Source organism: Cantharellus anzutake (genome assembly GCF_015039405.1).
Source record: "Cantharellus anzutake strain C23 chromosome Unknown EI90scaffold_107, whole genome shotgun sequence".
In the NCBI taxonomy this organism is placed as follows: domain Eukaryota; kingdom Fungi; phylum Basidiomycota; class Agaricomycetes; order Cantharellales; family Hydnaceae; genus Cantharellus; species Cantharellus anzutake.
The window spans coordinates 135,992-147,937 of NW_024067057.1; the positions used below are offsets into that span (position 1 = coordinate 135,992).

General features: G+C 48.8%; 6 protein-coding genes across 6 annotated transcripts; 3 read left to right on the forward strand and 3 right to left on the reverse strand.

The window, feature by feature from the left end:
- Nucleotides 1–88: 88 nt before the first annotated feature.
- Nucleotides 89–3,589, reverse strand: EI90DRAFT_2979078 (Sec1-like snare protein). Its single transcript, XM_039055962.1, has 14 exons — nt 3,552–3,589; nt 3,393–3,485; nt 3,203–3,331; nt 2,978–3,127; nt 2,696–2,919; nt 2,345–2,632; nt 2,146–2,288; nt 1,926–2,093; nt 1,788–1,863; nt 1,640–1,723; nt 1,496–1,584; nt 1,277–1,433; nt 765–1,215; nt 89–561 (listed from the first exon to the last, which is right to left on the reverse strand). The coding sequence occupies exons 2-14, from the start codon at nt 3,424–3,426 to the stop codon at nt 134–136; spliced, it is 2,421 nt and encodes an 806-aa protein (XP_038909546.1). The 5' UTR covers nt 3,427–3,485; nt 3,552–3,589; the 3' UTR covers nt 89–133.
- Nucleotides 3,590–3,815: 226 nt separating this feature from the next.
- Nucleotides 3,816–5,426, forward strand: EI90DRAFT_2943036 (uncharacterized protein; the record flags this gene model as incomplete). Its single annotated transcript, XM_039055283.1, has 4 exons — nt 3,816–4,850; nt 4,906–5,001; nt 5,030–5,341; nt 5,391–5,426. 4 exons carry the CDS (start codon nt 3,816–3,818, stop codon nt 5,424–5,426), a joined length of 1,479 nt encoding a protein of 492 aa, XP_038909547.1.
- Nucleotides 5,427–5,577: 151 nt separating this feature from the next.
- On the reverse strand, nt 5,578–7,372 carry EI90DRAFT_3158700 (RNA polymerase II-associated; the record flags this gene model as incomplete). The annotated part of the gene is made up of 6 exons (XM_039066184.1): nt 7,299–7,372; nt 7,013–7,245; nt 6,760–6,949; nt 6,465–6,696; nt 6,060–6,410; nt 5,578–5,961 (listed from the first exon to the last, which is right to left on the reverse strand). Exons 1-6 carry the CDS (start codon nt 7,313–7,315, stop codon nt 5,578–5,580), a joined length of 1,407 nt encoding a protein of 468 aa, XP_038909548.1. The 5' UTR covers nt 7,316–7,372.
- EI90DRAFT_142498 (HRDC-like protein) lies at nt 7,355–8,055 on the forward strand. The gene is made up of 5 exons (XM_039051792.1): nt 7,355–7,439; nt 7,499–7,580; nt 7,645–7,722; nt 7,779–7,877; nt 7,936–8,055. Exons 1-5 carry the CDS (start codon nt 7,370–7,372, stop codon nt 8,006–8,008), a joined length of 402 nt encoding a protein of 133 aa, XP_038909549.1. The 5' UTR covers nt 7,355–7,369; the 3' UTR covers nt 8,009–8,055.
- Nucleotides 7,655–8,984, reverse strand: EI90DRAFT_142077 (uncharacterized protein). The gene is made up of 4 exons (XM_039051791.1): nt 8,894–8,984; nt 8,747–8,843; nt 8,640–8,690; nt 7,655–8,583 (listed from the first exon to the last, which is right to left on the reverse strand). The coding sequence occupies exons 1-4, from the start codon at nt 8,897–8,899 to the stop codon at nt 8,102–8,104; spliced, it is 636 nt and encodes a 211-aa protein (XP_038909550.1). The 5' UTR covers nt 8,900–8,984; the 3' UTR covers nt 7,655–8,101.
- Nucleotides 8,985–9,024: 40 nt separating this feature from the next.
- Nucleotides 9,025–11,799, forward strand: EI90DRAFT_3133739 (uncharacterized protein; the record flags this gene model as incomplete). Its single annotated transcript, XM_039064595.1, has 12 exons — nt 9,025–9,033; nt 9,096–9,160; nt 9,219–9,375; nt 9,422–9,700; nt 9,739–9,924; nt 9,993–10,166; nt 10,225–10,335; nt 10,396–10,830; nt 10,889–11,000; nt 11,059–11,482; nt 11,538–11,700; nt 11,752–11,799. The coding sequence occupies 12 exons, from the start codon at nt 9,025–9,027 to the stop codon at nt 11,797–11,799; spliced, it is 2,163 nt and encodes a 720-aa protein (XP_038909551.1).
- Nucleotides 11,800–11,946: the final 147 nt, after the last annotated feature.

Below are 11,946 nucleotides of genomic sequence, written 5' to 3' on the forward strand. Positions count from 1 at the left end.
GGCAGGCGCAATACAAGTCTAATTTAATCCTGTGCCTCATGGATTAAATCCCAATGGGTGTGATGTCTTTGACCCTGGCCTGATTCCCAATTTGAGGAAGTAAATAATGCCCTTGAGTCAACATCGCACCTTGTCAAAACAGGCATCTGCTGTGAAATTCGAATCCTAACAACCTTACACCTGGTCTACGGTTAGAAATGAAAGAACCCTTCTTCTTATCTTTATCCTTATCCTTCTCCTCCTTTTCTTTCCTTTCCTTGTGCACATTTCCGCTCCTCCCGCTGCTCATACTGTTCGCAGGACTGGGGAAGGCAGGAGGCTGCAGGCCTCCGTTCTTTCCATTGTTCAGAAGGGCAGGCCGATGGCCCCCACCTGCGGCAGTGTGCGTTGGCTTTAGTGGCGGCGGATCTGGTGTGAAGTATTTCTTATCATAAAAGTCTTGATACTCGGCTGGGGAAACGTTCGGTAACCCATTCGGCAGTGCAGCTGAGCCAACTCCCTCTATCTCAAGGACTTTCAGATCGTCCACAAAACCTTCAGGAGTGATTGAGTGTGTTGAACCTATATGTTATCAGCGCAAGATCAATAAGTGCAACAAAAAAAAAAAAAACAAGGGGAGATTCGTGGTCTGCGGCAACGTAAAGCGACGAGGCAACGGCGACACCAAGTCAGATGAGCAGCTGTTGGCCTGCAGCCAAGCAAGGAAGATCATATGGATCACGGGTTTCCTCGTGCAACGAGTTGGCTTAGTATTGGGGACGCACCGATATAGATGTCCCTATTCAAATTCGAACCAACTTCATACGCCACTCGCAGCTCTGGATAAGTCAGCCCGCCAGCCACAAACACGATTATTCTCTGTCGAACAGGTTCCTTTTCCTTCTCTGGCGCTGCAGAGCCACCAGCTGCTGCAACGGTCCTAGGTTGCCGATTCCAAGTTCTCTTCCCAGATCTCAGAGATGTCGGCCCTGCTGAGCTTCCAGAAGAAGCAGAAGTGACGCTAGGGACGCGTATTCGGGTTTCTTGCACCGCGAGAGAGGAAGCAAGGGAAGTGGGACCATCACGCACGTATGGGAAGGCTGTTTGGTCAAGTGTGCTAGCAACATGCTCAGTCAGCATATGTTGTAAAAGGGGTTTGTATCTGCTAAGCTCGTATTCATCATCGGATTTAATGGGTTTGAATTTCACTTTTCGAGTGTCTTTATCGCCTGGTCCCTTTAGATGCACAAAGCAATTTTGAGCTGTACACACGATCCCAGAAATGCCGCTTACTCACACGATAGAGTCGCACTCCTAATTTAACTAGGCTTCTAATAGCGTCCTGCTCGGATAGATGTAGTTTTGCATGTTGGAATAGTCGCCTTAGGTCTTCTTCTGGTGCACCATCCCGATGCATGAGGTAGAGCGCAATGATTCGTACTTTGTCACGGTTGCTGCGACAATGGGGAACACTCATTAGTTAAGACATCTCCCTTCGACGCACGCTTGATTGCACCTGACTTGAGGATCATAAAGCAGCGGCACCATTTCCTCCACGAGCTTCTTTGGTGTTTTCCCCTCCACCGTCTCGCCGGTCGCACATTGCTGAAGAATGTGTAGGTAACAGCCGGATGCAGGAAACGTCATAATAATCACGTACTTGCTCAACATTAGCAATCTTCTTAAGATCCCTTTTCTCGAAGATATCCATGCACTCTTGTGCCATTGTGAGATGCAGCGAAAACTAGGATAGAATGGGATGGTCAAATCCCGGCCTTTGAATCTTACAATCGCAAAGGGTGACAAACTTTCTCTCGCATTTCTTGGTATTGCGGCAAGCTTGCCAGCATATCTTTCATGTCATTCAAAGTAGTTGCACCTTCACTGGAAGGGGGCAAGATGTCTAGAGATAACCTGGTCGATCCCACGATCTGACTGACACTTACCCTCCTTTGAACCCAGCATGCTCTTGCAGAAATTGGTTGAAATCGCTTCGGAGCCTCTCAATAGCTTCACCCATGTGCATGTGCCGGACCTGGGTCCATACCGTGTCTGCATCAGACAGGACAGCTGTCTGGTTCTCGTACTTCCCCACCGCCGTCTGGAACTTGTAGCTGAAAGGCAGTTTCAGTGAAGTCGGATACCGACGAGAACACCAAGCCTCACCTATAAGCACGGCCATTCTCAATGCGGAGCAGATCATTCGCCATTGCCTGGTATGTGAATTCGTGGATGAAAGGCACGATTGTATCCATAGTACGATCTGTGATGATTATAGTTCCGCGAGGCCGATTTGTCCCATCGGGTTTCTTCCAGAAGAGTAAAATAGGGCTGTGTTAAAATGATCATTAATGAAGGGGCTTACAGGCCATTCTGGATTCGAACTGCGATAATCGTCTAGTTCACTCTGTAATATGAAAGCCAGCTTCTTTGGAAGCTGATCTCCAGAGGGAACAGTAACATTAGCACTGGAGTCACGAGTAACGGCAGCTCTAGCCCAGCGCAGCCCAGTCTGAATTGGCTCAGTTGTGGGAGGTGGAACAGGTACACCAGGTGGCTGTGATTCGAGGAGGGGCCCAAGAGGCCCGTGATTCGGTGCTTGGTAGTATCGTATAAGGGGATTCTCATTCAAAGTAATGCACAAATTGAGAAGCTATCTCAGCAATGGACATGCTGCCATCAGTTCAAGAAGACAAAAGGTGGAGGACATACGCACAGTTTTAGCGACAAATCGTAGGTCACAGTCCAGTTTTTTCAGACGAGTGCGCAACTTCGTTGGGTCTCGAGGTGGGCTGTAGAAGCTGAAGAACATGGAAGGGATGTTCAAGTTGAAGTATCTTGCTTCAGATGGATTCAGGTTAAGAAATATGTCGACAAGTTGTTTTAGGTGCGGTGCGGCCGGCGAAGCCAGCAGGCGCTGACAAAGGGACTCCTCCAATCCTAGTATCGCCCTCTACGATTGGTGCTGAACATAGTTATGGGAAGTGCTGAGACATACCATCCAAGAAGAAGACGTGCGCTCCCCCGTACTGCTTACGTCCATCGGAGAAATCTGCTATAATTCTTTCGACGTTTGCTGTAGTGGATGTAAGCAAGTACATGGCCTCCTGAGTCTGAACCGTCCGATGAGAGTTAATTGCTTCGATGACTATATGGAAGCAGAAGGTCAAACTATTGCCTCGTCATATTCGATCGAAGATGAAGGAACAATATTGCCACGTACGAGTAACATTTTCCGCCAAGATGTCATAAGTCTTTAAAACGGACGATAACAGCCTCTGGGAGTGCTCGTCGACCACGAGTATCTTCCATTTGCCTGGTGGATCGACTGATCGTATGTGCTCGAGGAATTCTAGCAGCAGATCGCCAGCGTAATCAGTGTCAGCTCTATTAAGTGTGAAAAAGTGAACTACTTGATTTCAGTATCTCTAACAAGGATGTGCTCATGCTGCAGACACGCTGGTGGGCGGAAGCAGTCCTTTGGTGGCTATGACATAACTCCTAATTCTATGACAGGGTGTAATTCCCAGCTCGTCAATCGAGAATAAGTACGTTCGACATTTACGGACACACCCACATCGTCCGGCACTGTGGCGCTTCGCTAGAGGGGGAGGTCGTCTATAACAGAGCCTCTTCCGGAAGGACCCTTAAACGGCGGCTATACTGCACAAATTTCGCGATCCCTCACACTTTAGATCTGGTGGCACTGCGGGCTAGAATATCCATCGTATTGCACTTTATATCGCGGGTTTGGAAGAGTAAGTAGGTCAGATTTTTGGTGGAGTCTATAATTGAATGAATCTGACGAGCGGTTGTCCGCTAGTTGAAATCTGATCATGTCATTCTTGCACCTCAAGAGGTTCCATGCTTCCGCTTGGACTCGAGCGGCTCGTTCAAAAGCCCACCACCACCAGCTAATTCCCGATGACACATTCCCGAGGGGATACCTAGCCACTGGCCTTTACGCTGGCGTGAAGAAAAACAAAGTCTCCACAACACTCGAAGGTGGTCCAAAAGATCTGGCTCTCATTGTATCTACCTCTCCACGGACATCAGCTGCAGGCTGCTTTACACGTAACGTCTTCAAGGCCGCACCTGTGAAAGTTTCGATGGAAGTTTTGAAGCAGTCGGCCGGACGAGCGAACAAAGTGGTTGTCAACAGTGGGTGCGCGAATGCTGTGACAGGGATGAAGGGCCTTGAAGATGCTTGGGCGATGGTGCAGGCCACGGATTTGGCTGCCCCGAAGCCATCGGGCTCGATCCCACAGGGAAATTCTACACTTGTGATGTCTACCGGAGTTATTGGTCAATCGCTGCCCATCTCGCACGTTTTGGGAGGCATAAAAACTGCATCTGCGGCACTCGAAAAGCCATCTACGTCCAGATTTGCCGATTGGGAACTGGCTGCGAAGGCGTTCATGACTACGGACACATTCCCAAAACTTCGTGTGCGTTCTTTTAATATCCCAAGTATAAGGGATCCAAAAGAGTCTGTTTCTGTGCGCATAGCCGGAATAGATAAGGGTGCCGGGATGATTCATCCCAACATGGGCCCTCCTCACGCGACCCTACTTGGTCTCATCGTAACGGACGCTGCTGTCAATCCAAAGAGCTTACAATCAGCTCTTACATACGCTGTCAGTAGAAGCTTTAATTCGATAAGCGTTGATGGTGATATGAGCACGAATGATACGGTCCTTGCACTCGCTAACGGTGCTGCGGATCCGACATTGAACGAGATCGACGAGGATTTGCATCCAGCGGCCTTCAGGTCCTTTAGAGACGAGTTAACTAGTTTTGCCATTGATTTGGCAAAGCTAGTAGTTTACGATGGCGAAGGTGCCACTAAACTCGTTACTGTGACGGTAAAGGTATGCGCTTTTTCATCTCTGCAATCGTTGCCAGAGAATGACTCGTAACTTTAAGAATGCACCATCGTATGAGGATGCACATCGCGTGGCGGCTACAGTGTCGACGTCATCGTTGGTCAAGTGCGCACTTTATGGAGAAGATGCGAAGCAAGTACATGTCAATCTTAGCGCCAGTTTAGCCACTCAATTTTCTGTTCTATCATAGCTGGGGGAGGATCCTTTGCGCCGTTGGTTACGCGCCCTTGTCAACGAACTCGTCCACATCTCCCACCACTTTGCTTAAGCCCATGTTTATAGACCCAACAAAAGTTTCTGTGTCGTTCATCCCATCCGATAACTCTGCTCCACTGGACGTACTTGTGAATGGCGAGCCGGAGATTGTGGACGAAGCCAGAGCCAAAGAGGTTGTCAGCGCAGATAAAATCGCAATTGAGATTGACTTGCACGGTGGTAACGAGTCTGCGACCTACTATACCTGTGATCTTAGCCATGTGAGTGGGCAACCCAGCCAATATGACCGGCTCTGACTCCAGTTTACAGGAATATGTCACTATCAACGGCGACTACAGAACATGATGTGGAGCCATCAATTCATCCCGTTAAACGTTCTACGGCCATGCCCAGCGTTCGATTCGTAGATGCATGTATTCAAGACAATACAGGGATGAAAGAATAAGATATGATAATACTTGCATACCGTAACTCTCGACTCATCACCATTTTGCCCTTATCGTTGATAATCCTGGTCTTCCTCCTCACTGTCACTTTCTCCCCCAAATACTTCATCTCTCATTTGCTCCTGAACGTCAACATTCTTCATTTCAGCATCAGCAGACTGTTCAATTTCCGGCTTCCTCTCATCCTTTATGCCCTGCGTATCGGCCCCCGCGTCGGTTCCAGCTAATTCCCCATCTAGATCCATGCTTGCAGTAGGTTTAACGTCTTCATCAGCTTCAGCATCTCCGTCCACGTCAGCAGCCGCCAAATTTGCGAGATAGGAGGGGTCGTCGACTTCCGCTTGTGCTTCTGCCCGCTCTTGAAGTTGTTCAGCCGTAAACGGAACATGTCTGAGTCGAACGATGTCCCATTTGTCTGAGTATTCTTCGTTCCGCTGGATGTCGCATGATGATAAACGAATTCGGCGTGGTAACGAAGGGAGGAGGCGATGTTAGGGAAAATAAGTAGAGACTCTGACGCAAAAAGGCTCACATTCTGACGCTTCTTCTTCAAAACGTATTTCCGCTCGATATTCTTGTAGAAGGCGCCACGGCCTGTTGCCCCACTCTCTGTCGTCAATAAGAACTCATTCGGCACGTCCGTCTCAATTTTGATCGTCTCGTAATCCCGCACGAACTGGAATGTCGCGATGGGTTCGTTGACTTTCTCAGCGTCCTCCTCATCACCAAACAGTTCTTCTGCACCGCCTTCTGATTGTCGCCTGGCTGACATGAATTGTGCTGCTTCGGTGTCATCTTTTGTTAGATAATATGATAGGAACGATTCGCCATCTTCTCCGATAGTGGGACGGATGATGGCAGAATCCAGACGAGGGTCAGGTTGCTAAGAAAGACATCAAAATAGGGCGACCCTGTGGCAAGGATGCTGGCCACCTACATCAATTGGCCTCTCTCCGGGCCGTTCTGAAAAACGGACGAGGTCATATGCGTTAGCCCATAATCGCGTGTCAGGCAGAACTTCAAAAGTATCGACGGCTCGCAGGTGAGGCTTGCTCGGATGTCGCAATGTCGAGAGGTCTGAACTTATTGAAGCATTTCGGAATGAGGCTTCAATGTCAGCAATCTGAGTTGCATGCGAAACATCTGGTAGGGGTTCCTCGTGGGGCTTTCTGCGTTAAGCAAGGTGTAAATTCGGAAGCCTCAGATTGTGGCACGGTGGGAATTAAACACACGGCTCGTATGCGCTGGACGCGCGTGTTGAAGGGATTGAACTGATGTATTCTGTCCTCCGGAGCCACGAAACGTTGGTTGTAGAAGCGGCGCCTGGGACAGAAGCAATGTTTCCGTTCGTAAACGACATTGGCAAATCAGACACGAGGAATGCATCTTTTGGGTCAAGATCTGGAAGAGATTTTGGTTCCTCTTAATAGAAAAATATAGTGGTTTAGTATCTAGCGAAACTAGCTGTCCAGTATGGAAACAAACCTAATGGAGTGATGTCGTCAAAATCCCAGAGTTCGTCAAACTTACTGAGATCAATGGGCATCCCGAGTTCTGCATCTACAATCATCGGGAAGGGAGTTTCATCGGCGAGTTTTGAAGTATAGTCAAAGCGGGCGTATCGTGAAGGGTGCGTTGGTACATTGATGAGTTTTGGAGGGAATGGTGGAGGTGGCAGCGGGTTCGAGTAGCGAACCCGGACCAAAAGATCTAGTTTACTACACTCTCCCGTATCAGTGAAAGAAATGAGTCTAAGATTGTTATTCTCTACCTTTTCTTTGAAGTCATAGCTTGGCGGTTCAGAAATGAAGCTGTCACAGGGATGTGACGTGATCCGGTGTCATGTCGTCGCTACATCGTCGTGTGCAGAAGGATGAGGAGGAAGATGCAGACGTCCTGAAGCTAGGATCAGGTCCTTTTATTTTATTCTTGTCAGTCTCATTCCCCGATCTGATGTTTACTCCCTCCCAGAGTTCAACAACGCAGGTTGCTTATTGATCTCAGAAGTAAAAAGCTTGCTCGAATTGCGGGCCACTCAGCCGCCAGACAACCAGTGTGTTATAAACTTCTGAAAATTCCCTCCGTAAATAACTATAGCCAAATTCACATCTGTTTAGGGTCTATGCAAAGACCGTTCGCTATGTGAACGACTTTTCCAAGTTTGGCAGTCGTGACACCATACTTGCCCTTCGAGAGTGAGAGCCTCCACGAGAGAATGTTGGTGCCTACATACTTAGCTTTCCTGGCATAGGATATTTAAGCAGCAGCCGGACTTGACTCAGTTTGAAGTGGCTCAAATAGCCAACTTGTGTCCTGCTGATATCGAAGAAGCTAGGAATTGCATTCCAAGGTAGACAATACTGACATGCTTTGGCCCCAAACAACCTGACGCCTATCCCGTCATCCAGTCTGTTGAAAATAGAGGACGATAAACTGCAGGCCCTGCTGGATGAGGTACAAGCTTTGAGGAAGTTCCAATGATTCTGACATCTAAGATGATTGCGCATGTTGAGTACGTTTCGACGAACTTCTTTGGTGTTTAACGCTCAGTCGAATCCCCCCGAGACAGTTCTTTCAATACTCCTCCTCTTCTGACCCTGTTGCATCTTCCTCACTCGTTCCCTGCTCCTCGTCTTCCTCCTCCATCAATTCGCTTCGCTGCTCTGCATATTCCAGTTCATCTGTAGTATCTGCACCGGGTGGCGGTGGTGCTGCGGCGCCGGAGACGCCGGCGTTTTGTGCTGCTCCAGTAGCACTGCGACGTGCCTTTGCCGCCCATTCCGCCTCCAGCTTTTTGGGATCTGCCGGGAGTAGCTGGTCCAATGCCAAATCATCCCATTTCAATGGTCCTAGTGAAGAGTCGTATACAATTGATGATGATGCATTTGGTCGCGATGGTGAACCCGGCCGGCGTGTGAGGGAGGATGCATCGTAGTTAATTTGGGAATATAGGTGGGCATAGCCAAAACCAAAAGGGTAGGTTCCTAAGGCAGCCGGGTGGTTTCTGTGGGTTGGATTTCCATAAGGATACGATGTATGCATTTGTGAGGGCAAGCCTTAGAGTGGGGCACTTGATTGTCACGATAGATGCAATAACGAGACGCGAGCTCACAGTCAGTGTCATCGGGGTCGGGTGGTATATATTCTTCAGATATTTCGAAGTCTATTTGTGCCTCGTACCATCAGTAATATAGGGCATGGCAACTCTAATCCACCTACCATCAACATCCTCCTCGACTTTAAATCGTATCTTGTCGTGGAAGTCGAAGCTCGCGACCTTCTGGTCGCTCATATGGAGATAGCAATAGCTGAGGTCCTAGATAGCTACGATGTAGTCTAAAGACATATGTAGAAAGAATTCCTTACAGTCATATTGCAACATGCGCTGGAACAGTTCTCATCAGCTAGTACTAGTGTCGAACAGCACTTGGCGCTGGCTTGAATCACCTGACTTTTGGCAACAGTTCGGCGCTTATCGGTGTTCTATTTCTTCAGACATGCCAAGAGTGAGTGTTCTGCATAATCCTAGGTCGCGCCGTATTTGTGCTCTTCTGAACATTTCTTTTAGGGTGTGCCTAAAGACCGACCCGAAGAGGTCGCGATGAAGTTCACGTCGTTCTTTATTCCTCCACTGTAAGTCTCCAAAGTCTACGTGTTTGATGATCAGAAAGAGCATTTGGATTTGGATTAGAATCAACAGCAAAAATGCGTCCTCGGGATATCTGAAGAACGAGAATCAGAATGTGTGGGCTAGAAATGCCTTACATGGAGGCGCGGGAGGAAAACGCAAGCGTACCCCAAGTGAACCGGAGGCTCCCCAGCCCACACTACCGTCTGCGGAGCCAGAGGTGAGCCTTATGGTCTCATGGTATGCCGTGTTTTTACAAAGTCCAGAAACGAGGATTGGATGTTCTGATTATCCATCCTGGTTCTCGCTACCTTCGTGTGGGCCGCGCATCAGACCCCAATCCCATAAGTGTTCCTCATGTTATTGGGCGCAAAGTCAAACAATTGGGAGACCGACTCCCTGAGCCATCGCCATGCTGTGTGCATCGATTCAACCCTTCCGTTTCAACCTCCAAGAGGAGTGTCGTTCCTCCAGAAGGAGCAGAGCCATTGCCCAAAGAGTTTAAAGTCGAGGTTGATACAGAAGATGAGGCATGTCTTCAATTGGTGCACTTGGACGCGCTCAGATTGATATTATTAATTAGACAGACCTCAAAGTCGGCAATATCAGATGGCACCTTCGTTCAAGAATGCATAAGTTTGGATTCAAAGCCATCCGTGACGGCTCTCAGCAGGCGGCAAAATACAACAAGAACGCAAAACCCTCGGCACTGCCGAATGATCCTGAAGCTAACACGACACTAAGCCTTGAAGCTGGAGAAGAATTCGTTGTTGGGGACAAGGCAAGCCACCTCACGGCCGATTCACACGAGTCCTTTGCTTCACTGACGTTCTATAGGTCTTCTGCATCCCTGAGTCTGACTTATCGAGTTTTTCTATTCGATGGCCAATCCGAGGCAGCAAGTTCAATACTCTCTTATACCGCTCTAGAATTGAGATTTTAAGCGACATTCAGATCATATGGACGAGTGTGCTTCATGATAATCTCCTTATTGCGCCAGATTCATATCGGGTAAGTCGCCTCGCCCAGCTCGGCCATCTGTCACATTTAACGTGTCTTCCGACATAAGGATTATTCAGTGATGCTTATTGTCCCTGACTGTTGGGAGAGAGTATACGTCCGGGATTTGGCCAACTTGCTGCTGATTCAGATGGGATTCCGTCGATTGTGTGTTCAACAAGTACAGAGCGTTCCGTCCCCGGTTCCCTATGCTGTAGTACGAGCTCACCTTTTCTCCCAGGAATCTGTTTGTTCCTCCTTTGGTGCTGGTCTGGGATATGCATGCGTCGTTGATATTGGCGCCACGAAAACCAGTGTTGCCTGTGTGGATGAAGGACTTGTCCTCCCTGAAACGAGACTAAACCTGGACTTTGGGGGAGATGACATCTCGGAATTCTTCTTTTTCTTGCTTCGGCGGATCAATTTACCATTCCATCTCGAAGGCGAGAATCTTTGGCGGAAGTTGTATTACTGGAACATGATTGAAGATTTCAAGGCCAGGAGCGCCACACTCGCTGAAGTATGTCTTCGTTCTCCTGCACTGTATCTTCCCAGCAAAAACCCCATTCAGGTGGATGTGGATATCATTCCCTACGAGATCTTCCTGAGGCCCCCTGGACGGACAACTCAGAGGTGCACTCTTAAGGTATATGATGAGCCAAACGTAGCTTCAATGGTGAGCGCTCCATCTTTGGGGTCAACAAACGCGAGGTTCATGCATTGCGCTCTCGAAGCTGTTATTCCACCCTGATATCGTGGACTTTGTGGCGAAGCACTCATCCGACAACACATTATGGATTGCTAAGCAGGTAGATGATTTGGGCGTCCTTCCTGAACCGACAGTTAGTTCGTTTGTTTTGATTCGATGAGCAGTAGTTACGCAACTGCGTTTCACAAGACACAGGCAATGGTATCAGCAACGGCCCACCTAATACCGGAGCCGGGACCACCCCACCAGCGGATTCAGCCCAGCTGGAAACCACTGAGGCACCTGTCGTAGACTCAATGGCGCCAGTAGTTCCCAAGGTCGAGGAGGACGCTATTCCCATCAGCTCATCAAAGAACAAGCCACCATCAACGACGCCCGCCGCTGAAGATCTTGTGACTATATCCGTGGAACCCGGATCGAAGTTGCAGTCGTCTCCAATAGATATCAGAATGGTGTCTAGTCATCAACCACTTGACGTGGCCGCGTTCCACAGTATACGGGCCAGTTCCGCTAATCCTGGCCCTGGCGGAGCTGAACGATGGAAGAAGATGTTGTCTTGCGTTCTTGTCGTCGGGGGAACCGCCCTGACCCCTGGGATGCTGCATGCTCTGGAAAGCCGGTAGGGCCCTTCCATTTCTCACTCGATTGTTCTGTGAGTAAACTATTTTTCACAGACTGAAAATCCTGGTGGCTTCAAATATGCCGGGTTTGGAAGACTCAGTTGCAGTGATTCCCGCCCCGAAGGAAATAGATCCTCGGATATTGGCTTGGAAGGGCGCTGGTGTGTTGGCCAAGCTCGAGTCACTGAACGATCAATGGATACAGGCCGGAGACTGGGTATGCTCTTTTGCCTTCCACCTAGGGATTCCACTTATGTCTTCCCCTTAGGACGTTTTGGAAATGAGAGCATTGAAAGAAAGATCTTTATTTTTCTGAGACTTTCGCACCCCGTTTACTTCCATAAAGCATGGTTCCACTAAAATCATTTGCACCTCGCCCCCCCACTCGAATGGTGTCTCGACGTCCGCACTTGTGCACTTATGGCTGCCGCGACTCCATGTCTGGGATTGCCTGCAGTGATTA